The 26,622-nt window shown below is 45.5% G+C and overlaps 1 protein-coding gene across 7 annotated transcripts in view; it reads left to right on the forward strand.

Annotated features, from left to right (window-relative positions):
• Nucleotides 1-26,622, forward strand: part of WDR59 (WD repeat domain 59) — an 88,334-nt gene that overhangs the window by 4,023 nt on the left and 57,689 nt on the right. For 6 of the 7 annotated variants that reach the window (XM_048817075.2, XR_007352348.2, XM_048817079.2 and 3 more), the window contains 6 exons: nt 972-1,271; nt 11,624-11,673; nt 14,456-14,591; nt 18,321-18,406; nt 19,787-19,867; nt 21,519-21,556. In XM_048817075.2, the coding sequence (XP_048673032.1) occupies nt 1,218-1,271; nt 11,624-11,673; nt 14,456-14,591; nt 18,321-18,406; nt 19,787-19,867; nt 21,519-21,556 (445 nt within the window). In that variant the 5' untranslated portion in view covers nt 972-1,217. Of the gene's footprint in view, nt 1-971; nt 1,272-11,623; nt 11,674-14,455; nt 14,592-18,320; nt 18,407-19,786; nt 19,868-21,518; nt 21,557-26,622 lie in introns of those variants that run through there. The other variant, XM_048817078.2, reaches the window with a different exon arrangement.

Genomic DNA, 26,622 nt, shown 5'->3' on the forward strand with positions numbered 1-26,622 from the left:
TTGTGTGTATAAAAAGATCTTCTATACTTTCCACAGTATGCATCCGATGAAGTGACTTGTAGCTCACGAAAGCTTATGCTCAAATAAATTGGTTAGTCTCTAAGGTGCCACAAGTACTCCTTTTCTTTTTGCGAATACAGACTAACACGGCTGTTACTCTGAAACTTTTCAACAGTTTACAACTGAACATTGAAACAGCTTTGAAATTTTATTTGCAGAAGAAAATGCTGCTTTTAGCCATATTAATTTAAATGAAACAAGCACAGAAACAGTTTCCTTCCCTTTTCAAAACATTTTTTAACTTAAGTTTAACACGGTACTGTACTGTATTTGCTTTTTTGTAGTTGTTTTCTGTGCTGCTACCTGATTGTGTACTTCCGGTTCCAAATGAGGTGTGTAGTTGACTGCTCAGTTCATAACTCTGGTGTTTGTAACTCTGAGGTTCTACTGTATGAGTAATCCCATTAACTTCAATGGACCTACTCATGGTAGTAAAGTTAAGTACACGCATATAGACATTTTTACAAGATCAGGGCTGTGAGCAGTTTTATTAATTTTAGTGGGACTACTAATTTAAGCAAAATGAAGCATGCATCCAAGTGTTAGCAGGTTTGGGACCATTGTAAGGTAATGTTGAAACCCAAACACAAAACTATTTTTATTTTTAATCCCATTAAAGCAACTTTGTAAATACCAGCTTTTGTCAACATTTTTTATTTTAATAATTTTTACAGTACCTAAATTCAGGGCCTAACCTACCAACCAATAGCCTCTTAACCAATGGCAAAAAAAATACCTAAAGAAGAAAATATTTAGGTAACTGAAGAAAACTGCCTCGCTGCTCCTTTCATGAGCTCAGCAATGCAGTACAGGGCCCTGGGGAAGATGATTACACGCAGAAAGAGCTAGAGAGGGGTGTCAACTTGTGCTCTGAGTGCGAGTCTCCCAATAGTTGGTGTTTTTTCTTAAAGCCCCAGCTCCAGGAGTCATGGGATCCCGTGACGCTCACGGCCGGAGCGCTCCCTGCTAGGAGCGGCCACGCGCCTTGAGCGCACAGGCTGTGGGGGAGGAGCCCGGCTGCGCGAACGCTTCTCTGAGTCCTGCCTTGGGACACCGGGACTACATCTCCCAGCAGCCCTTGCTCTTCCGGCCGGGGGCGTGCGCAGTCGCGTCTCCAATGCCGTTCGCCTCGGCGGCGTCGCGCGGGGCGGCTGAAGATGGCGGCACGCTGGAGCAGCGAGAATGTGGTGGTGGAGTTCCGGGACTCGCAGGTAACAAGCCCCCGCAGCCTGCGGGAGAGCGCATGCGCCACGGCCTCCGGCCCCCCCCCCCCCCCGCCTGGTCCGTGTGGGGAGCGCCCTGCTTTCCCCCCTCCCATGGCACTGGGGCCGAGGGGGAGCCCGCCTGCGGCGCTCCCCGGCGCACGGGCCCCGCCAGGGCTCGGATCCTCCCGCCCAGCCCTCGCGCCGGGGGGCGCCTCTCCCAGCCCCCTGCGGGTGGGGCGGGCTGCTGCCTGGGCAGGGCCCTGCGCCCAGCGCCGCGATGCAGCCGCTTCTGGGGAGCCACGCAGCAGCGCGGTGGCGGCGTTGCGCCTGCCAGCGCCGGGCACTGCAGCCCCGCAGGGACAGGGCTCGGCTCAGGGGTCTGCAGGGGTGAGCAGGGCACTGGGCAGCTATTTAACAGCCACAGCACTGCGCAGAAATGTGGGGCGGGTAGTGAAGAGTCCATGCCCAGTCGGAGCTGCAGGGACACTGTCCGCTTGGAGGCATGCTGCCATTGCCTTGTCTGCGCCGCCTCCTCCTGGGCGTCGCTGATGTCGCTCGGGGTGTGAATACGCCACCCCGGAGCCCCCGGGCGTAGACAGCGCTTCGTCGGCTGGAGACACGCTCCTTACAGTGGCATGGCTGTGCTGCTGCAGCCCTGCCCTGGGAAGGTGCCGGGTAGCCCCTCTTGGTCGCTGGGAGGGAGCTCTCCTGGCGACAAAATAAAACCACCCCCAACCAGGGGCGATCGCTTCACTGGTGGGAGAGCGGCTCCCCCCAGCAAAGCACTGTCCACACTGGTGCTTTTTATGGTTAAAACTTTTGTTGTTTAGGGGTGTGGTTTTTTACACCCCTGAGCAACAAAAGTTTTATTGCCAAAAGTGCCAGTGTAGACAAAACCAGAGCTACCTCCTCTGGCAAAGGTAGAGTAATTAAGTGGACAGGAGAGCTCTCTCCCATCGGCTTGGACATCTTCACCAGACGTGCTACAGTGGCACAGCTCCATCCGTGCCGTTGTAGCACTTCTAGTGTAGACTAGCTCATAGAAATGCAGGAGTGGAAGGGACCCCATGAGGTCATCAAGTCCAGCCCCCTGCACTGAGGCAGGACCAAATCTAGATCGATGCATCCGATGAAGTGAGCTGTAGCTCACAACAGCTTATGCTCAAATAAATTGGTTAGTCTCTAAGGTGCCACAAGTACTCCTCTTCTTTTTGCAAATACAGACTAACATGGCTGCTACTCTGAAACAAATCTAGACCATCGCTGACAGTTGTTTGTCCAATCTGTTCTTAAAAACCTCCAATGACAGAGATTCCAAAGCCTCTCTAGTTAATTTGGTCCAGCATTTAACTTCTGTGACAGTTAAGAACTTTTCCCTAATGTTTAACTAAATCTCCCTTGCTGCAATTCAAGCCTGTTACTTCTTGTCCCATCCTCCGTGGCTAAAGAGAACAATTTCTCACCCTCCTCTTTATATCAACCTTTTATATAGTTGAAGGCTGTTATCATGTCCCCACTCAGTCACCTCTATTCCAAACTAACAAACCCAATTTTTTCAATCTTTCCTCACAGGTCATTTTTCTAGCTCTCCTCTGGACCTTCTCTGATTTGTCCACATCTTTCTCAAAGTGTGGTGTCCACAACTGAACACAATACTCCCAGCTGAGGCCTTATCAGGGCTCCCTAGAATGGAGTAATTGCTACTTGTGTCTTGTGTAAAACACTTCTGCTAATACATCCCAGAACGATCACTTTGTTTGCAGCGTGTTACATTGTTGACTCTCATTTAGTCTATGCAAAAAGAAAAGGAGTACTTATGGCACCTTAGAGACTAACCAATTTATTTGAGCATGAGCTTTCGTGAGCTACAGCTCACTTCATCGGATGCATATCGTGGATGAAGTGAGCTGTAGCTCACGAAAGCTCATGCTCAAATAAATTGGTTAGTCTCTAAGGTGCCACAAGTACTCCTTTTCTTTTTATAATCTCCAGATCTTTTTCTGCAATATTCCTTCCTAGAGAAACAAGGTGGGTGAGGTAATTTTTTTTTTTTATTGGATCAACTCTGTTGGTAAGTGGGGCAAACTTTCAAAGTACACAGGGCTTTTCAAGAGCTCTCTCTCGCCATCAAAAGTTGGTCCAATAAAAGCTATTACTTCATCCAGCTTGTCTCTAATCTCCTAGGCTGACATGGCTACAACACTGTATACTCCTTCCTAGGCCGTCATTTCCCATTTTGTATTTGTGGAATTGATTATTTCTTCCTAAGTGAAGTACTTTATCTGTGTCCTTATTCAATTTCATCCTATTTATTTCAGACCATTTCTCCAGTTTGTCAAGATCATTTTGAATTCTAATCCTGCCCTCCAAGGTGCTTGCAACCCCTCCCAGCTTGTTATCATACACAAACTTTATAAGTGTACTTTCTATGTCATTGTCCAAATTATATTTGAAGATATTGAATAAAATGGACTCAGGACAGATCCCTGTGGGACCCCACATGCTATATCCTTTTAGCTTGATTGTGAACCATTGATAATGTGCACCCACCTTGTAGTAGGTTCATCTAGGCTATATTTCTCTAGTTTGTTTAAGAGAAGTCATATGAGACAGTAACAAAAGGCTTACTGAAGTATAAAATCATACTTCTATCAAGAATTTTTTTTACCTGTTGTTGTTACAGTTGTTAACTGAGATGCCTGTAATTAAAATATTAGAGAGAAAATTCTCTCTCTTTTGGTGGTACTTGCTATATAGTCACTTTCAGAGTTTCCTTTGAAATTACAGTCATTTTCCCCTGTTGTTTGTGTGAGGCCTTAAAGCAGCAGTAGAGAGAGAGAGAATCCTAGAATATCAGGGTTGGAAGGGACCTCAGGAGGTCATCTAGTCCAACCCCTGCTCAAAGCAGGACCAATCCCCAACTAAATCATCCAAGCCAGGGCTTTGTCAAGCCGGGCCTTAAAACCCTCAAAAGAAGAAGATTCCACCACCTCCCTAGATAACGCATTCCAGTGTTTCACCACCCTCCTAGTGAAAAATTTTTTCCTAATATCCAACCTAAACCTCCCCCACTGCAACTAGAGACCATTACGCCTTGTCCTGTCATCTGCCACCACTGAGAACAATCTAGATCCATCCTCTTTGGAAGCCCTTTCAGGTAGTTGAAAGCAGCTATCAAATCCCCCCTCATTCTTCTCTTGTTTAAAAAATAAAATGTAATTGCTAAACCACAAAGTTTGGCAGGGATACTCAGTAGCGGGTGTATTAGCTGAAACTACTTTTAATTCAGTTGTAGAAACCTTTTAAAGTTGACTATCCCTTTAACTTTTTCAAAACAAGTTCTTATTAAAGTAAAGTTGAATAAAAATGTGAGCAGTAAATTGGGTTCCCCTGGTACTTTTAGCAATATTATTTTGTTTACAGCATATATTTTTAAATGTGTTGGTGTCTCTTTAATCCAGGATTTGGGCAAGATCCCAGAGTTAGGCCTATTTTTTTGAGAAATGCCTTGGAATCATTTATGACCATAAGTGTTCAAGGCCTTGGTTTTATGTTTTCTTCCAAACTACCAGATAAGACATACTTGTATCATTTTCCCCTTCTTTCAACATGCTTACCCTAGGTTTATTTTTTAACTCTTGGCTCGCCTGCCTCGCCCCTTTACTTAACTGCCGGGTGAGTGACTGACTCCGTCAAAGTATTTTCTGTTTCTTTCTCCTGAAATGGATTTTGGTAATCTGGACAGTTGCTGCTGGTTTCAGTGTTAGTGACCATCACAGCTACAACCCTTGCAAGGTGATGGGGATCTAAGCATGGCTGCAATCTGCAAAAGAGATTCATGGTGAATGGAAATGAATGACCAAGTTGATACGTAGAAACCTGGCTGCTTTCCTGTCCTGCACGTCTATTGCATTTAAGGTTCTTTTAATAAAATAGCAGAAAGATCTCTGGCAATAATTGTGGTAGGAAATCCTCTTGGCTTCATTTCCTTGAAATCCTTGTGTGAAAGTGTAGTTACTATCAAATATCTGAACAGCCAAGATAGCTCTGTGCCTGCTAAGCAACATATTTTTAAAAACTCATAACCTCTGTTGCCAAGAAAATGAGCATTTTAAATTGAAGTTTGTTGCTAAGCATCCCATGTTTTGCTGAATGCATACAATGCATACACTTAATCAATTGAGAGTAACTTTTTTATTGTTTTTGCTCAATTGCTGATCATATATTTATTCCTCTTATTAAAATGACTATACCCAGAGTTCTAGTATTTTTGTCCAGCTTAATCATCTAAAATCTGATGTGCAAATTATATCTTGTTCATTTAGCCATAACCCATTTAAAACATTTGGGGAACAGACCCATGTCTGACGTGCTGATTTACTGTTTCTGTTACTGCTGGGGTTGCTGGTGAAAGCAACATTTAAATTATTTTCTATGGCAGTTTATCTCTAGTCTACATTGTTCAATTGGGTTTGAGTGGAAGAAAATTGGGGGCCCTCTTTTCAAGAAAACAAGAAGGCAAACTTATATTTTGGAAGCTACTACTTATAGTGAAACTCTCTTACAAGTGCATCCAAATGCAGTTGTTTTAAAATATACCACATAAGGAAACATGCTTAAAAGAAGCACTAGCAATTGCAACAACAGTTGAAAACAGTAGCTCTGTCTGTTACAGTTCATAGAATATCAGGGTTGGAAGGGACCTCAGGAGGTCATCTAGTCCAACCCCCTGCTCAAAGCAGGACCGATCCCCAACTGCACCTGTATTCTCTCTCTCTGGTCCAGCAAGAGTTCCCACTTTTAGCTTCTAGCTCCCCAGCAGTCACCTCTTTTGGGTGCAGACTAGTGCCTCTGTCCCTCCTGAGCTGGGTATTTCCAGGCAGCCCTCACTGTGAATTTCCAAGTAAAGCCAGGATGCCTAAGCAGGGCCTGCTTTACTCTTCGTCTTGGAGACAGAAAACGGTGTAATTATCACAGTTAAGTTAACACACAGCTCTTTCTAAGCAAGCACATTTACTCTTAAGGTAAAAACATTACAGAGAAAACATATTAACACAATAAAAGAGCCTATATTGCACATGCCAATAAGTGTACCAGAGAGCACCCCAACTCCAACAAGTGGTCTGGCCAGTAAACAGTCCTTTAAACCCCACCAGGGATTATTTCTGTGGTTACAAATTCATAACCCCTTTTGCTCAGAACAAGGCGACAAACTGGGCCACGTCCTTCCAACCCTTCCAAGAAAGGACTGCCCCTTCTCCACTGAGACGGATGGTCCTGTTCATCTGTAGGATCAGAAAGAAGGCCCTGAGTCTGTTTTAACTCAGGCTGTTTAACCAGAAGTCCTTTTTTTGTCTGTTGGTCCATGGAGAATCCAGTTTGAACCTGTCTAATGCAAGCCTCCCCAAGTGGTGATGCTACTCTGGTGGTGTTACAGCTGGAGGGAATTTACCTAACCAGCCCCCCTGTTCTTAGCTCCTGTTAGCGCTGTGGTCCCTCTTCCCCATGGAATTACATGCAGTCCCTGGCCACAATGACAGACCAACAGTCAGTCAGGTTTGTGCAGGATATAGTAGGAAATTACCATCTCTGTCACACTACTTCTTTAGGAACAAAGGTGTTGAGTTAATATGTTTTCAGTGTAATGAATCCAGCCTACAGCCTTCTTTGTTTTGCATCTTGCATTCCTCCATCTCTTCCTCTAGTCAAAGTATTAAAGAGATCAAGTTTTGAGAAATGAACATGGTGCCGTGGTGAAGAATTGCTTCCAGAGAATTGATAATGAGATGAAGACATTCACCTCTAGTTCACTTGTTCAGATCTGGTCCAGATCAGGAGAAAGCAAATCTTACCACTTGACAGTTTATGTGAAATGAGTCGGGGGTCTCAGTCCTCTTCCTTGCAGATAGATTTCAACATGACAGTTGTCAATCTTAATAGAGAAGCTGAGGATTAAAAAGACTATGGAGGCTGAACCTACTTCCTTTCTCCTGGAGCTGTTTCTTGCAGGTCAGCAGCAAGGCCCACTGGTGGATTTAGGAACTGGCACTGCCAGTTCTAGGAGTAGAGGACTTCAGTCCCCAGGGCTGGTAGGCTGGCACCTTTCACTAACGCTGAACATACTCATATGGTTTGGGTTTGGATCTGTATGGGTAGGGCTGTGTGAGAGCTCTGCTCACAGCATGTGGTAAAACATTATGACTCCCTAGCTCTTACAGAGCACTTCTTGGCAGTATATCTCCGAATGTTTTACAAAGTCAATCCTCAGTATCATTATCCCCATTTTACAGCTGGGGAAGCTGAGGTTCACAGGGGTGAAGTGATTTTCTGGAGTCACCCTACAGACCAGTGACAGCCTGCATCTATCCACACTGCCTCTGTGACATGAATATTACACAGATGCTAAAGAGCAGTCTACAGACAAATAACACTCAGCACTTACAGCCCATAGAGCTCGTCACTGCAACCAACCTGATGTTTAATACCAAAGCATTACTTGTGGAAACTCCAGGCCACAGCCTACAATACTGTATCGCTTAGCAGAAGGCCGTATAGCAGATTAAAACCTGGAGTGTCTACAGGCTACATCTCCTCGCTGAAATTGAAGGAGCTTGTAATCTGTGCTCTTTGATCCAAATGGATGTGGCCCATAGGTTCTTGGCAAGCTGTCAGTGCAGCCCAAAGGTGGGTTAAAATAATTTTTTTCTGATTAGCTTTCAGCATGCAAGACAGTGAGCTAAGCTAAATAAGTAACTGGTCTCTACCCTCCAAGAGCTTACAATTTAAAGATAGTTTATGCTCCAATATATCTGTTAGTCTATAAGGTGCCACAGGACTCTTTACTGAATCTAAAGATAGTGCAACCATGGAAACTCAAGTCTGTCTGCTTCCTGCAAAGTGGAAAGCAATAGTTACGGTACATCCAAAAGCAGATAGCATTCGGGGGTATGAGAAGGTGCTTTCTGAAGATAGAAGAGCAGTAAAGATGTTTGGGGGGTGGGGGATGCTGCCTGTGCTGTTGACTAAGCATTCCTTTCAAACATGCAATAGTTTGAATATACCTATCTAAATAAGCTAATTGCAGCAATTGCAGGTAACCTGAGAATTTAGTCTAGAGGAAATCTGTCTTAGTTTTGCTCAGAGCTGCATTCTGAAAGGTCATGTTCTTGGCATGCAAAACCTCTGCAATGAATTTGACAGTGAAGTTTTACACCCAGATTCGAACCTGTAATACTGGACCGGCCATCTTCCTATTAAGTGACCTCATTTGTGATGCTGACAGAATGGTCGTCCAGGATGTGAGACTGTATACTGGCACTTTGTCCTGTTCTCGTCAGTAATTAAGTTTTATGGCATTGAAATTTGTCCTAACAACACTTACTCACTGTCTACAAATGCAGTATACCGATACATAAAGTGTTAATTACAACCATATATGAATGGTTACTAAATTGCAAAGAACTTTTTAAAACAGGAACAGCTGATTAAACCTATTTTAAAAACCTTTGTACAAGATGACTTGAGCTTTGAATTATTGGCGTTCTCCTATCTCCTGGGAAAGATGGACAAAGTACCAAGAGCATAAGATTGCTCCACTCTAGCTGTATTAAATACCTGCCAGTTGACTAGTTCTTCATCAGACCAAAAGCGCTTATGTCAATAATGGCTTCAGCTATTTTCCTCTTCATTTTTCGTAAAAGGAGCTATTCTAGCTATTGTGATAGAGATGGCAATTTCCTGTTATATCTTAGGGAGACCTTACTAATTAAGTTTAAGTATCTTTGGAGTCCATTGTATTAAATGAATAGTTCATATATTATTGTGGGTCGTGATTGCATGTAACCGCTCGAGGGGGGAGATGTGACAGATGTGAGACCTAGCGTTTCAAAGGACTATCATGAACAATGTGTCAGACAAGAATGGGCTTTTGTAATACAAAGTGTCAAGTGGATTTCCTGGGGAATATCTAGAGCAGCGGTGGTCAAACTTTTTGGCCCGACGGGGATAGAAATTGTATGGTGGGCCATGAATGCTCACAGAATTGGGGTTGGGGTGCAGGAGGGGGTGCAGACTCTGGGGTGGGGCTGGGAATGAGGAATTTGGGGTGCAGGAGGGTGCTCTGGGCTGGGATCAAGGTGTTTGGCGAGCAGGAGGGGGATCGGGGCTGGGGCAGGGGGTTGGGGCATGGGGAGAGGCTCAGGGGGTGTAGGCTCCAAGCGGCACTTACCTCAAGTGGCTCCTGGAAGCAGTAGCATTACCCTTCTCTGGCTCCTACGCAGAGGTGTGGCCAGGCGGCTCTGCACGCTGCCACATCCGCAGCCCCATCCGCCCCATGCATCCCCATCCACGGCTTCTGGGAGCAGCGTGGTGCGGCCCCTGACCCAATGCCCCAGCCGGAGTGGGGCCGAGCCGCGTGGTGTGGCTCACAGTCCGGCTTAAAACGGCTCGTGGGCTGTAGTTTGCGCACCCCTGATCTAGGGGGAGGTGAATGCAAATTCCTCACCTCTGATTATGCAAAAACCCAGCCTTTCAAAGCTAGGCCCTGAGGAGCAGGCCACTGTCTGCTGATCATCTGTTACATGAGGCCAAGATTAAGCTATTCATGGTGGTTCTTGATTCTGAATCTGTGCCAGTTATGAACCTGTAACCATGGGGAAAGCCCAGTTGTGAGTTTTGAAGGACTGACACCTACCAGAGCCCTTGTTGACCTCTGATAAACTTTTTAGCTTGCAAGTAGGTTCTTTTAGTCTTTTAATATGTTTTCTCTGTAATGCTTTCACCTGAAGAGTAAAGGTGCTTGCTTACAAAGAGCTGTGTGGTAACTTATAACTGTGGGCTATCCACTGGGCACAGCCTCTGGAGAGAAAGCAAAGCACAGATGCTGGCCTTTTAGGCAGACTGGCTTGCTGGGAGCACCAGAGGGTGGGTAGAAAACTGTGCAGCCTTTAAAGAAAAAAGGAAAATAATGCAGCTCTCTACCCAAGAGAGGTGACGGCTGAGGAGCTGGGAACTTAGAGTGGGGGCCCTTGAGGGACCACTCGGGGGAATACAGGTACAGTTGCCCTGAACTGTGACAGAAATATTGTTGCAAATCCTCCTCCCCTATGTTACGTTGCTGTAAATGTCATAACACACTTTATACTAGTAATTCTGTTTGCAGTTCTTAACTGGAGTCCAGGGGGATAGCTTTAGCCCTTGCTATTTAGGGTCCTAAATAACAGAGTCGTTTTAAATTCTTAGTTTCAGTGTTTGGAGAAATGTATGAGACCCACTACTGGCCAGAAGACTCAACTTACCAGCCAGAACAAAACAATCTGAACACTAAAAAAATGCAGGGAGGGCAGCCAGCACTACCCTGCTCATAGGTTTGCCAGCCCAGCAATAGAGTAAAACCAACATATATATTTATTCTTTTTTCTGCTGCCCAGTTGGTAGCTTGAAGCTGACCAGAGGCTTGTTAATTTCACACTGACACTGCTTGGCAAAGCTCTTAGCAGCAGTAAAAGGACAGGAGCTAGCTAGCTGGCTGCAGACTTAGGAAGATGGCACTGTGTTGCTTTACAGTTGGGTCATATTTAGAAGCTTATCTTTGAAACCATGAGAGCTAGAAGTTTTTTTAATTACATTTAAATGATATGTAAATTGATGGTTTAGGCCCTTGGCTATTCAGATAAAGCTTCCTACGCACCGTTAGCACGTAGATGTCAATTTTTCAAAACCTGCTTCATTTTCTCTTCCTGCAGAAACTTATCTGCCAGTCTGTTCTGTCTCAATCTCTTGGAGGGACTTAGGGGTCTCTTAGTTTCCATCAATACGAAAGTTAAACATAAAGAAGACTCTGATATATCTTAGCTATCTTCCATTTGTGCATGTCTGGCCTACAGAAGTGGTCACACTTTACATACGTGCAGGATTGTAAAAGATGTTCCCGGAATAAAAGCAGGGTTAACATTTTTTAAAAGCTACTTCACAACAGGAACAGAACCTCATTAATAATAATCATTAGAGAACAGTGATTAAAAGGTTTCATCTGTGGTTGCAGAGTTAAGGGAAATGAAGTAAGCTTTCAGTGCTTGCAGCTGTGTCTGTCATATCTATTCTTCAACCTACACTAAAGAGACAACATCTTCACACTACCTTCATCCTTCAGATCAGCTCCCCATCCCAGATTGTGATTTGTGGGAGGAAGATAATTCTTCTATCCCTGATGTCAAGCAAGCATTGCTTCCACCCTACCAGCTTGGGCCTTCTTAAAGATAAGCAGGCAGGCGTTCCTTCAGGATTTCAATCTTGCACATAGCTTTGTTTGACTGGAAACGTAAACTGATGGGTGTAATTTAGTTTTTTCTCTTTGACAGGCAACTGCTATGTCAGTGGATTGTCTTGGACAGCATGCGGTGCTCTCAGGGTGAGTGTGACACTTTCCAATAGAAATTTGTGGCAGTCTCTTTCAGAAGTCAAATCATTGACCTTCAGGCTGATCTTGATTGAAAAGCTGATGTACTGTTGGAGGGGGGTGAAACTGACTTCTATTCAGAGCTTACTGGGTCACGTTTCCCACGCGACAGAGAGGCAAAAGACAGAAACACTAACTCAAACACTGTTGCTGTTTCTGCAGTGGATGCTTTCCTGATGACACCAGTAGAGTCTTTGGAGTGTCACTTAACTAGTATGGCCATCTGGAATTCTGCTTGAAGTACAGATCACTGATGGTTTTCTTTAGAATCATAAATGAATTAATAAGCTCTTAAATTATGCAAGTGGGTGGGAGATCCTGTATTTTGCTGTCAATATCCCTGCCAGGTGAATCCATGCAGTATGGTCAGCTAAATTAATGCCCCAGTTTATCTTACCGTGGTTTTCCAAAGTCCAGCTCCCCCACTCCTTACCCCTCATTCCCTTTTGTATAGGACCCTGGTGTATCACTTCCTTGTGTGGCAAGGTATGTGTTAGGAACTGGAGGCAGTGGTCTGAGAGCACCTGACCCCTCTGTACATAGGCCCTTGCCTTCTCTGCCTCTGGATCCTGCAAGGAAACATGAGAGAAGAGTAGAAGTGGCTCTCTTATAAATTAGGACCTAGGCTGAGCACACCCCTTGGGCTTTGACTTTCCCCTGAGCGTGCACCGCAAAGTCAGGCCTCCAACAAATGAATTACCTATTTGAAAAGTGCAAAACCCTGTGCTTACGCCCTGGAGCACCATCGCCAAGATATGGAGGGACTAGTCAGGTTATACCAGGCCCAGAGGAGGTCAGGACAAGGATGGGGAGCAGCTACCATCATGGTCCTCCAGTGATATGTGAGGGCATAACCCTGCAGAATGCATGTATGGTCCTGCAGTTCTGGTTGTTGGAAGAAACCCTCTAGATTGGCATGGTAGCAGGTGCCATAGATATTTGGCTTTCAAGGCACCTGCTCCCTTTGGCACTGTGACTCGGAAGCCTCCTGAGTGGCTGGTGTTTAAACTGCTTGGGCTGCATGTGTTTTGCTCCCACCTGTCACATTACTGTGAGCTAGTAACTCATTGCCATATGCTAATGGCACATTACCAGCCATTAGCATGTTCTTTTCAAAATGAAAGATGTGGCTGCAGCTATCTGGCTGACTCCACAGTTGTGCTCAATGGTTGTTCCTCCCTCTACTGCTCCTGTCTCTCTGTCTTTAAAGCAAAAAGACAAAGTCTGTGGATACCCATCACCCCACCCCCAAGCCTGCCTGTCTCCTCCTTGTAGTCACATCCCTCAGTGCCGCTTTGTCCCCAGCAGTGTCTGATTTGAACAGGAACAGCAGGCCCGGCAGTCAGTGTAGGTCTAACTCAGAGGTGGGCAAACTGTGTGGCCCGCGGGACCGTCCTGCCCCACCCTTGCACTCTTGGCCTGGAGGCTAGCCCCTGGCTCCTCCCCTGCTGTTCCCTCTCTGAGCGCTGTGGGGCTGCGAACTGCTGCTGCTCTGAGCGGCATGATAAGGAGGGGGCGGGGGTTGGATAAGGGGCAGAGGGTTCCGGGGGGCAGTCAGGGGACAGGAAGTAGGGGGCAGTTGGATGGGGTGGAGATTCTCAGGGGGGCGGTCAGGGAATGGGGAACGGGGGGGCTGGATAGGGCGTGGGAGTCCCAGGGGGGTCTGTCAGGGGTTGGGGTTATGGATAGGGGTCAGGGCAGTCTGGGGGCAGGGAGAAGGGGGATTGGATAGGGGGTGGGGTCCTGGGGGGCCTGTCAGGGGGTGGGGGTGTGGATAGGGGTCGGGGGGGCAGTCAGGGGAAAGGGAGTGGGGGGGTTGGATGGGGAGTTTCCAGGGGGTGATTAGGGCTGGGGGTCCTGGGAGGGGGCAGTCAGGGGACGAGGAGCAGGTGGGGTTGGATGGGTCGGGGGTTCTGAGGAGGGCAGTCAGGGGGCGGATGGGGGCGGGGCCCAGGCTGTTTGCGTGGCACAGCCTTCCCTTCCCGGTCCTCCATACCGTTTCTCACCCCGATGTGGCCCTCGGGCCAAAAAGTTTGCCCACCCCGGTCTAGCTGGATACCACTCCCACTTGCACGTTTTGATTTGCTCATGCCAGTAACACAGCTAGCTTGCCTGCATTTATAATGGCTTAGGGGGCAGCCCTGCATTTTTGAAAATCTGCTGTGTGTGCCACACCCACACCTGAGCCCATTCCCATGCCTCTGTCCACCAGCATGCTCAGCACCCTGTGAAAACCATGCATATGCCTGTCTCCCACACGCCTTACACTTCTGAGAATGTAGCCTCCGATGATTTTAAAAGGCTTGGTTTGCAAAGGAAACCCAGCGGTCTTCCTGTTCCTCCTCTTGGCAGTGCTGTCAGAGCGCCCAGAACAGCTGCCTGCTTACCGTACATCTGACCTTTGTGTGATCAGTAATAAGTAATTCAGGACATTCCAGTGCCAGCCTTTTGTAGAACTTTAACAGTCCTGATATCCTCTTATCTTTTCTGTCTCTCTTTGGATCCTCTCTAACTTATCAGTGTCTCCAGTCTGATCCTTTCTACACTTTTGACTTCACACACTTACCAAAAGGGGATTGAGGGAATTCAGCGTTTGCAGGAGTAATTTTTATTTGTGCCTTATCAAATGCTTCTCTTTTTTTTTTTTTTTTGGCATGATAGGCAGATTGTTAGTTCAGCTTGGTTTCAGGCTAGCTGTGATAATGCAGGCTCTTTGTGTGTATGTACCTTGCAGCCGCCGTTTCCTCTACCTAGTTAACCTGGATGTGCCAACCGAAGGTCACCGCAAGATCTCCCGTCAGAGCAAATGGGACATTGGGGCAGTGCAATGGAATCCACATGACAGCTATGCACACTACTTTGCAGCTTCGGTGAGCTCACTTTTTAAACACTTACATCTCCATGAATGCCCTAGTCCTGCAGTTGGATCCACACAGGTGGAACTTCTGCTTCTACAAGGCTAGTGGGGCTCAGGAGCAGCAGAAGTGGAGAGGTCACCGGCTCCTGAACTGTGGCTCAGCCCCTGAGGCCCCTTCTGCTTAGGCCCCACCCTCATGATTCACCTTTATGCCAGTAAAAAATGGGAGGGCAGAGCCCTCCCACTCTTAAAAGTGATGGGGCCATGCCCCCAGATCCTCTCTGTTCCAGCACCCCTGACAGGGCTCTGTGCTGGCACAAGAGTAGCATATATATGCACATGTGTGCAAATCATATTGCAAGATCAGGTCTTATGTTTGGTTTATTGCTGGCAAGGTGGTAATTCTTAGTTACTGGTCAGTGGATGATGATTCTAGATGTCTCTTATTTGTCTTTTCTAAAGAATCTTCTCAAATAGATAAGGCCCACAAATTATCATTATCCAATAGGGAATGGTGGGCTCTGCATTTTTTTAACCCCTCCATTTTGTTACATGACTTACAAGTGTGTTAAATTTCTTGCTCTGTACTATTTTGTTCTTGGCATTGCTGATGGGATGTGGTTCTTGACCCAGTCTGTAAATAAAGCCGATCAATATTGGCTTATCTCCATAACAAACACAGGAGGGCAAAAAAAAGAGTTGGGGTTTGCAAATGGGCAAAGGACTGAGTTTTGTCCTGAAGTGACTATCACACTGAAAGTTAAGGTGGTTTTAAAATGAAAAAACAGAGACACTGAGGAATCATCCTACGTTGGTTGCTCTGACCCATGAGACAAATGACAGGCATCTTATCCATGCCTTCAGGCAGCTGGCTCTTCCTAAATAGCTTACAAAAAGGTGCCCTTCACTACTGCTTTTTGATATTTACAGCCTGTGATGATCACAAGCAATAATACCTGGCATCCCAAAAGTAATGTTAGTTGCAAGCCAAGTAAGAGGCTTCTCTTCAAATGCAGGCTGAAAAAGGAATGCATTGTCCTCGCAATGCTGGTTCCAGCAGCAAGCCAACTTCCTGGGAATGCTGTAGCTAAGCAGTGTGAGCTTTGCTAACTCCCAGTGAACCAGGGGGTCCCTCCAGGCAGCCTTGCCTTCAGAAGAGCGGTGCTAAAGTTCTAACCCAGCGTCCTTGAGATGCAAAGAGCATCCTTTTGCTCCCCCATAATAAGCTGTAGTTTGCACCAAGCCTGCCTACAAACGAATTCCATTGCGTTTCAGTGTCTTGGTAATAGGTTTATAGGTATCCTCATTGCTGAAGCAGGTCAGGGAAGGAGTTCGCATTAGGGCTCAAGTGGCGGCATCCCCATCTCCAGGCCAGAGGAGAGAGAGAGGCTTTTCTCCCTTGTTGTTGTTGGCTGATGTTCCGGTGGCAGTCTGGAAGAGGGCTTTCCACGGGCTAAAACTTACCCTATCTAATTTGGAGGCAGGAATGCTAGAATCCTTCTCCTTGAAGTCTGTGCAGTGTTCTCATGACACTTCTGAAGTTTTCATTGGTTTTCAGGACTCTTTAGAGATAGCCCTCTCGAGTGAACTGCACCTTGGGTGGCCCTTTATGGCTGTGCGCAGGGGGTGTGAAACACCATCACTCTGACTTGGGAGTCATTCACGTTTCTTTTGTGTGCTGTACATGACTGCAGTCAATGCAGGCAGAGAGGAAGTCCATCCCAGGGTTGCTGGAGGAGGAGTTCTTATTTTTTGGCTTCTTCCCAAAGGAATCCGCACACACGTTCTCTCCTTGTGCCTGGCTCTGACTAGAGTCTGGCCTGGGAAAGTTCATGTCCTTCTGTTCCTGGGACCCTGTTATTCCCCCGCCTTCAGGATAGTCATAAACATTTCTTCAAGAGGGGTGAACAGACCCTTCTGAAGCCATTCCTCATACGTGCCCTGAGGAGTGGTTGTTGGGAAGCAATCGCAGTGTGCAGCTGTCGCTCTCTGGAACCAGGAGCTGTGCTGCCAAAGATGCCACCTTCCGGCTGACATGTGCCACTGAGGTCCTGAGACACCTGCTGACACATCCTACAAAGAGGTGAGGTGGTATCCGGGGTGCCCTGGCCAAATTTCACTGTGGACTGGTATTCCACCTCCCCCAAATCCCCCGACGCTTTCAAAAGGCTGTGGGAGTCTCCCTGTTCTAAGCCCACGTATAGAATTGCTGTCACTGTTAAACAGGTGCCACATTCCATCACAGAGCCGGAGGGTTGCGTTTCAGTGATGAGGAAGTGTGTTATCCATCTGTAAATACCGAGCTTTGGAATGAATAGTGCTGCATAAATGTAAACTACCTGTACTCTGAACTATTATGGTTTCCATCAGATGTCTGTACTGTTAAAACAAGGGGATAATGCAGATAATTAAATGGCAAAAGCTTTGTTAATGCAGAGTTAATGTTCTCGGTGATACCTCGTTCCCTTCCAGAATGTCAGGTTCAGCGAAGCTCAAACTTCTGAAAATCGGGCAGAGTTGAGCTTAGGTCATGTTCAGTGGACTGCTGCTTATCCCCTTGCACTATCCAGCTGGTGGGAAACATTGAAGCTAATAATCCTGTTAACTTCTTTGTCTGTACATGCTCAGTGTAATTGGTTAGGTGCAAGAATAAGCGCGGGAGGCTTGCAATGAGCCCTTTTTGAAATAGCATTTAATTTGATTTCCCCCAAAAGAGCTCTGCTGTGGTGTGATGAGCTGAGCCCTGGTTTTATCTCTGTCTGCAAGTAAAAGGGAGGTTGCCAGAATCTGTCAGCTTTAAGAAAAGCTGTTTTTTTCCAGGAGCTTTATCTTGGGAACCCCTTGGCCAAATGGGGCCAAATTTGGCTCGCTAAGAAAACCCCACAGCCCTATGAGGCACACTGAATTTCAAGGCAATCTGATTCTAGAGAACTTAGAATCAAGCTTTAAACAGAAAACTGGTCTTAACTCTAGCGAAGCGGTCTCTCTGCTGTAACAAGAATGAGTCTTGGAACCACACTATTATTTATTAGGTGTATTACAGTAGTGCCTCAGAGCCCTAGCCATGGACCAAGACCCTGTTGTGCTAGGAACTGTACAAACACAAAACAAAAAGACAGTCCCTTCCCCAAAGAGCTTCCAATCTAAGTAACAGTTCCAGGGAGATACTTACCATAGATACACCTGGGTCATCCTTGTGATCTCCAAATAGCAATGTGAGCTAGTGCCTCATTCCCTTAGCCAGAAGGAGTGGGGAGCACCCTGAAATGCTCCCACTGTAGCAGTCACTCCTTCCTGTTTGGCAGTGGCATAGATGGGTTTTGGGGGACCTCTTCCCACCTGTCATTTAAAACTCCAGGATAAATCTGTATAGAATGCAAAGGAATTCCTGCAGGCTGACTCATGGCTGCCGGTAGTTTGAACACCACACACTGGGTCCAGAGTAGGACACTTAGGGAAACATTTGACCTTGGGATTTTGTCTACATTCCTATTCACCTCTAATTTTGAGTGAATTGAAGCAAGATTTAGGCTTTGAAGAGAGTTTCAAAAGCTTTATCTGCCAATCAGGCATGGGTTCATCTTCGTTCCCCTCCCACTCTGAGTGAAGCCTCTGCCATAAAGGGTTTGACTCACCAGTAACTGATACTGTTCCAATCGCAGGGACCTCGAACTTGACAGATCCGGAGCCCTGTACTGCTCTGTGGGCCTTCCACCACCTCATTTCATCCATTTAATTTCAGAGCAACCAGCGAGTTGACCTGTATAAATGGAAAGATGGTAATGGGGAAGTTGGCACGTCACTGCAAGGGCACACGCGTGTGATCAGGTATGAGAATGAGGAACCCAGCACTGCTTTGAGGTACTGTGAGGAAAATCACAGGGCTGGCTTCATAGCTGGTGTACACTGAAGCATAGTCATCACAACCCTTTTGCTTGGAGAAATTCAGACTATTTTTACCCACTTTCTTAGCCCCTGCTGCCACTTGGAGAAGATCTCTGATTTAAAGAGGCCACCATTCCATGGCTGCAGCATGCACATCTGGTTCAAGTTAGTGTCTGGTGACTTCGGTGTCATTACACTTTCCCATGGCAGTTCTCCTAAAGAACAGCAGCCGCCGTCAGGGAAACAGACAGCCAGGGGCTATTAAACTGAATCCCACCTGCGACTCAGACTGACGCCAGAGACAGGGAAGTAGGGCACAGGCAGTCCTTAATGGCTAAGTTGTCGCACATTGCACTAGTACACGGGGAAGCTCTGGAGTCTGATGCATGCCAACGGGTGGGCCTGGGATTGTCACAGGACTAGTGCTTTCATTCTGTGGTGGGGATGGGGTAAAGAAAGCATTTCTCCCTTGCATGTGGATTGTGAAGACTAATTGCAGCCCTTCGGACAGTTGCCAGCCCTCTCTGGTTGAGGGCTGTGTTTGTGTTGCACGTACAGCTGTGATGTGCCTCGCAGAATGGAGGGCTGGGGCTAAGAAATGCGTGGCAATCTGGGGTTTGCTGCTAAAATATCCCCTCTCTTTGTAAAAACAACGAGGAGGACTTGTGGCACCTTAGAGACTAACAAATTTATTTGGGTATAAGCTTTCGTGGGCTAAAACCCACTTCATCAGATGCATGGAGTGGAAAATACAGTAGGAAGATCTATATAACAGTACATTAAAAGATGGGAGTTGCCTTACCAAGCGGGGGGTCAGTTCTAACGAGACAATTCAATTAAAGTGGGTTATTATCAACAGGAGGAAACATCCCTTTTATAGTGGTAATCAGGATGGCTCATTTCAAACCGTTGACAAGAAGGTGTGAGTAACACCTTTTCAACTCCATGCATCTGATGAAGTGGGTTTTAGCCCACAGAAGTTTATGTCCTGATAAATTTGTTAGTCTCTAAAGTGCCACAAGTACTCCTCATTGTTTTTGCTGATTCAGACTAACACGGCTACCACTCTGAAACCCTCTTTTTGTGGGGCGGTGGGCAGAAGTAGTAGCTATAAGGCAGAGTGTGGCGAGGATCATTTACTTAAAGAAATAAGGTAGGTCCTGCTTTTATTCATGAAGTCTTTAGGAAATCTCAATGTAAATGCCATGGGTTTGTTACGGAAAGTTGTGGAGAGTTGCTTTATGAACTGCCGAGAAGAGAATGCCAACAGTGTGTTATGTGTGCAACTGACAATTGTGTTCTCCTTTGGTTTTGCATTTGCAGTGATTTAGACTGGGCGGTGTTTGAGCCAGATCTGCTGGTTACCAGTTCTGTTGATACGTACATCTACGTTTGGGATATCAAGTAAGAGCAAGAGCCTCCACTCTTACGCTATGGGAAGATTATGGGGCTTCTCTTTTTTGGTGACTGGCAGCTTGGAGGAAAAAGTGCTCTCGTTCTCTTTCAGCTGTGCTTGCAGAAGCCAGAACCAATTTCCCTTAGTCTCAACAGCTCCCCAGTCCTTCAAGTAGGTTCAGAATCTGCACAGTTGTGCTGTTCTATAAAGTTATGTCATGGTCCCACACTGAACAGGAAGAGGCACTGATGGATTTTTGCCCCAAAAATCTTTCTATCAAAACTTTTTTTAATAGAAAACTGCCTTTTTTTTCCTTTGGGGGGGAAAGAAAAAACTCCATTTTTGTCAAAAACCTTCAGTTTTTCAACAGCCTGAATAATTGCAAAGAAAACTGCTTAAATTTTTTTTATTTGTTTTTATTTGAAGTATTTCATTAGAGTGAAGAATTTCTTGACCAGTTCCACCTAAGAGTGAGTTAAAGTGAGTTATACTTGTTCCCATAATATAAAAACTAGGGGCCACCAAATGAAATTAATGGGTAACAGGTTTAAAACAAATAAAAGGAAGTTCTTCTTCACTCAACACACAGTCAACCTGTGGAACTTCTTGCCTAAGGGGGATGTGAAGGCTAGGACTATAACAGGGTTTAAAAGAGAACTGGATAAATTCATGGAGGGTAAGTCCATTAATGGCTATTAGCCAGGATGGGTAAGGAATGGTGTCCGTAGCCTGTGTTTGTCAGAAGGTGGAGGTGGATGGCAGGAGAGAGATCACTAGATCATTACATGTTAGGTTCCCTCCCTCTGGGGCACCTGGCATTGGCCACTGTCGGTAGACAGGATACTGTGCTGGATGGATCTTTGGTCTGACCCAGTATGGCCATTCTTATGTTAAAGTCCTAAGGTCGGAGTGTCTGCTGCTGTGAGTTGTCACAGTGCTGCATTTACTTACACCAGCTCAGCAACTGGCCCATCGGGACCGCTCAACTTTATTAATTCCTCCTAATTTTATTATAGCCTGGAGACAGATAAGTTTTCTTTACTCTGGGGCTGTGATTCCATCTGCTGTGAATTGGGATCATCAAAGGCTTTGATAAACTGATTGGCAGGTTGTCTAATTTTACTGTAGCTTCTTCATATACTGCTGAATCTTCTTTGGAAATGTTGTGTTGTAACGTCCACCACAAGAATGGCAGTAGCTGTCCCTTTGCCTCCCACAATAGCCACACGCCAAAGGGAGCATAGTTTCTCTCCCCCCTACCCTATCACAAAGACTCTGCTAAAAAGCCCCCAGTTCTGCCTACAGTCTTAGAATCATAGAACTGGAAGGGACCTTGAGAGGTCATCTAGTCCAGTCTCTTGCATTCAAGGCAGGACTAAGTATTATATTTAATCTTAATGCTTTACATGTTAAAGCACAGGCTAAAATTGTGATTCTTCTCTGGCTGGTGCCCCCTTCCATTAGACTTGTTTGTGAGCACAGACAAGTTTATGTCATATCTGCCTCCTTGTTTAAAAAAAAAACAACCCCCCAGAGATAAATAAGATCCAGGAGCCAGTAATAAGTTCAATTTTCCATTAGAAAGGACCTCCCAGGGGAGAAGGGGTTGTCCCAGCTGAGGAGAGATGAGGGACTTATATTGGTAATGTTATGTTTCAGGGACACCAGGAAACCTACAGTCTCGCTCTCTGCAGTTGGTAAGTACTAGTTCCTGTTATAGGCATAACCTCTGCCTGCATTGTCATATGCCTCTGCTATTCCACCCTCCCTGCTCTCTCTGGTTTTCTTCTGCATTCAGACCCAGGCATGAAAACACTAGCATAGGTGACTGTCCCACACAGCAGCAGCCTGGGCAGTAGCTGTTTCTTGGAGGTCCAAAGGCTCTTTTCAGAGACGCTGTTTAGAGCAGAATTGAGGTGTATGAAGAGGAGAGGCCTCCTTGGTTGCATGCTGCCATTTTCCAGTGCCAAAATAATCGCTAGGGCCAAGAGTCACAGCGATTGGGGGCGTGGAGAGGTGTTGAGTGAGTGGGCAGGAGGCTGGCTGGATGGCCTGCATGCATTGGGCAGCTGTGAGTCAGCCTGAAGGAGTGCCTGGGGTGCAGTGGGGAAGTGGCATGCCAGCCAGCTGGGGGCAGGGGAGGGCGTTGCAGAGCTGGCTGGCTGGAACGAAGGAAGACTGGCTTTAGCAGGTAAATGAGCTATGCAGAGTGGTTGAAAGCACAGAGAGGGTGAGGGTGATAAGATGGAGGGGTCTGGGCCCCCTCTCACCTTGGCTCTGATTATGCCTCAAGCACATACCTACTCCATATGCAGGAGGCGCTATGGTGCTGTGCTCATTTGTTCCTGTGCTGAGAGCTCCGTATACATGTCTGTCTCATGCTGACAGGCTTGCTGGGGACTCTGTGTCTCGTAACAATGACTGACTATGACAAAAGGGGAGGAGCTAAAGCACGAGAGCTGAGTTCTAGTCCCACCTCTGCCACTGACTTTATCCCAGTCACCTCCTCCCCATAATACCTACTCCCCTCCAGGTGGGCTTGGGAGGCTGAACGAATGGTTGGAAAGCTCTTGGGTACAGGACCCTGTGGTGGTGCTAGGGCAGCTGCTCGAAAGTGAGGTGCTTAGCTGTGTGGTGTCTCTGTGACTCAGATGTACGGAGCCTTGTTCTTTCCTCATCACCCTGCTGCACGTGTCTGTTCTCTCTAAACCATGGCTCTCTTCCCTAACGCAATTTTTCTATGTCCTTTTATACTTGACTGAACCAGTTGAGAAACTAAAATGTATCCTGGGGTGTTATAAGAACATAAGAACGGCCATATTGGGTCAGACCAAAGGTCCATCCAGCCCAGTATCCTGTCTACCGACAGTGGCCAATGCCAGGTGCCCCAGAGGGAGGGAACCTAACAGGTAATGATCTAGTGATCTCACTCCTGCCATCGATCTCCACCCCCTGACAAACAGGTTAGAGACACCATTCCTTACCCATCCTGGCTAATAGCCATTAATGGACTTAACTTCCATGAATTTATCCAGTTCTCTTTTAAACCTTGTTATAGTCCTAGCCTTCACAACCTCCTCAGGCAAGGAGTTCCACAGGTTGACTATGCACTGAGTGAAGAAGAACTTCCCTTTTATTCGTTTTAAACTTGCAATTTCATTTGGTGGACCCTAGTTCTTATATTATGGGAAGAAGTAAATAACTTTTCCATATTCACTTTCTCCACACCACTCATGATTTTATCATAGCCCTATCATAGCCCCTCTTAGTCTCCTCTTTTCGAAGCTGAAAAGTCCTAGCCTCTTTAATCTCTCCTCATATGGGACCTGTTCCAAACCCCTAATCCTTTTAGTTGCCCTTTTCTGAACCTTTTCTGATGCCAGTATATCTTTTTTGAGATGAGGGGACCACATCTGTATGCAGTATTCAAGATGTGGGCATACCATGGGTTTATATAAGAGCAATAAGATATTCTTTTTCTTATTCTCTATCCCTTTTTTAATGATTCCTAACATCCCGTTTGCTTTTTTGACTGCCGCTGCACACTGCGTGGACGTCTTCAGAGAACTATCCACGATGACTCCAAGATCTTTCTCCTGATTAGTTGTAGCTAAATTAGCCCCCCACATATTGTATGTATAATTGGGGTTATTTTTTCCAATGTGCATTACTTTATATTTATCCACAGTAAATTTCATTTGCCATTTTGTTGCCCGATCACTTAGTTTGGTGAGATTTTTTTGAAGTTCTTCACAGTCTGCTTTGGTCTTGACTATCTTGAGTAGTTTAGTATCATCTGCAAACTTTGCCACCTCACTGTTTACCCTTTTCTCCAGATCATTTATGAATAAGTTGAATAGGATTGGTCCTAGGACTGACCCTTGGGGAACACTACTCATTACCCCTCTCCATTCTGAAAATTTACCATTTATTCCTACCCTTTGTTCCCTGTCTTTTAACCAGTTCTCAATCCATGAAAGGATCTTCCCTCTTATCCCATGACAACTTAATTTACTTAAGAGCCTTTGGTGAGGGACCTTGTCAGAGGCTTTCTGGAAATCGAAGTACATTGTGTTCACTGAATCCCCCTTGTCCACATGTTTGTTGACCCCCTCAAAGAACTCTAATAGATTAGTAAGACATGATCTCCCTTTACAGAAACCATGTTGACTTTTGCGCAGCAATTTATGTTCTTCTATGTGTCTGACTATTTTATTCTTTACTATTGTTTCAACTAATTTGCCCAGTACTGACATTAGACTTACCGGTCTGTAATTGCCAGGATCACCTCTAGAGCCCTTCTTAAATATTGGCGTTACATTCGCTATCTTCAAGTCATTCGGTACGGTAGCTGATTCATAGATATTTAGGTCAGAAGGGACCATTATGATCATCTAGTCCGAACTCCTGCACAACGCAAGCCACAGAATTTCACCCACCACTCCTGCAAAAAACCTCTCACCTATGTCTGTGCTATTGAAGTCCTCAAATCGTAGTTTAAAGACTTCAAGGAGCAGAGAATCCTCCAGCAAGTGACCCGTACCACATGCTACAGAGAAAGGCGAAAAACCTCCAGGGCCTCTTCCAATCTGCCCTGGAGGAAAATTCCTTCCTGACCCCAAATATGGCAATCAGCTAAACCCTGAGCATATGGGCAAGATTCATCAGCCAGATACCACAGAAAAACTCTTTCCTGGGTAACTCAGATCCCACCCCATCTAATAGACCATCACAGGCCATTGGGCCTATTTACCATGAATATTTAATTACCAAAACCATGTTATCCCATCATACCATCTCCTCCATAAACTTATCGAGTTTAATCTTAAAGCCAGATAGATCTTTTGCCCCCACTGCTTCCCTTGGAAGGCTATTCCAAAACTTCACTCCTCTGATGGTTAGAAACCTTCATCTAATTTCTAGTCTAAATTTCCTGGTGACCACTTTATATCCATTTGTTCTTGTGTCCACATTGGTACTGAGCTTAAATAATTCCTCTCCCTCTCCAGTATTTATCCCTCTGATATATTTAGAGAGAGCAATCATATCTCCCCTCAACCTTCTTTTAGTTAGGCTAAACAAGCCAAGCTCCTTGAGTCTCCTTTCATAAGACAAGTTTTCCATTCCTCGGATCATCCTAGTAGCCCTTCTCTGTACCTGTTCCAGTTTGAATTCATCCTTCTTAAACATGGGAGACCAGAATTGCACACAGTATTTCAGGAGAGGTCTCACCAGTGCCTTGTATAACAGTACTAAAACCTCCTTATCCCTACTGGAAATACCTCTCCTGATGCATCCCAAGACCACATTAGCTTTTTTCACGGCCATATCACATTGGCGGCTCATAGTCATCCTATGATCAACCAATACTCCAAGGTCCTTCTCCTCCTCCGTTACTTCTAATTGGTGCGTCCCTAGCTTATAACTAAAATTCTTGTTGTTAATCCCTAAATGCATGACCTTACACTTCTCACTATTAAATTTCATCCTATTACTATTACTCCAGTTTACAAGGTCATCCAGATCCTCCTGTAGGATGTCCTTCTCTAAATTGGCAATACCTCCCAGCTTTGTATCATACTCAAACTTTATTAGCACATTCCCGCTTTTTGTGCTGAGGTCAATAATAAAAAGATTGGTCCCAAAACCGATCCTTGAGGAACTTGACTGGTAACCTCCCTCCAGCCTGACAGTTCACCTTTCAGTAGGACCCGTTGTAGTCTCCCCTTTAACCAATTCCTTATCCACCTTTCAATTTTCCTATTGATCCCCATCTTATCCAATTTAACTAATAATTCCCCATGTGGCACGGTATCAAACGCCTTACTGAAATCTAGGTAAATTAGATCCACTGTGTTTCCTTTGTCTAAAAAATCTGTTACTTTCTCAAAGAAGGAGATCAGGTTGGTTTGGCATGATCTACCTTTTGTAAAACCATGTTGTATTTTGTCCCATTTACCATTGACTTCAATGTCCTTAACTACCTTCTCCTTCAAAATTTTTTCCAAGACCTTGCATACTACAGATGTCAAACTAACAGGCCAATAGTTACCCGGATCACTTTTTTCCCCTTTCTTAAAAATAGGAACTATGTTAGCAATTCTCCAATCATACGGTACAACCCCTGAGTTTACAGATTCATTAAAAATTCTTGCTAATAGGCTTGCAATTTCATGTGCCAAATCCTTTAATATTCTTGGATGAAGATTATCTGGGCCCCCTGATTTAGTCCCATTAAGCTGTTTGAGTTTCTCTTCTACCTCAGATATGGTAATATGTACCTCCATATCCTCATTCCCATTTGTCACCCTACCATTATCCCTAAGCTCCTCATTAAAGACCAAGGCAAAGTATTTGTTCAGATATTGGGCCATGCCTAGATTATCCTTGACCTCCACTCCATCCTCAGTGTTTAGCGGTCCCATGTCGTCTTTCTTTGTTTTCTTCTTATTTATATGGCTATAGAACCTTTTGCTATTGGTTTTAATTCCCTTTGCAAGGTCCAACTCTACTTGACTTTTAGCCTGTCTCACTTTATCCCTACATGTTCTGACCTCAATAAGGTAGCTTTCCTTGCTGATCCCTCCCTTCTTCCACTCCCTGTATGCTTTCTGCTTTTTCTTAATCACCTCTCTGAGTTGCTTGCTCATCCAGCTTGGTCTACAACTCCTGCCTATGAAATTTTTCCCCTTTCTTGGGATGCAGGCTTTCCGATAGCTTCTGCAGCTTTGATTTAAAATAATCCCAGGCCTCCTCTACCTTT

Source organism: Caretta caretta, chromosome 12 (assembly GCF_965140235.1).
Source record: "Caretta caretta isolate rCarCar2 chromosome 12, rCarCar1.hap1, whole genome shotgun sequence".
Taxonomy (NCBI): domain Eukaryota; kingdom Metazoa; phylum Chordata; order Testudines; family Cheloniidae; genus Caretta; species Caretta caretta.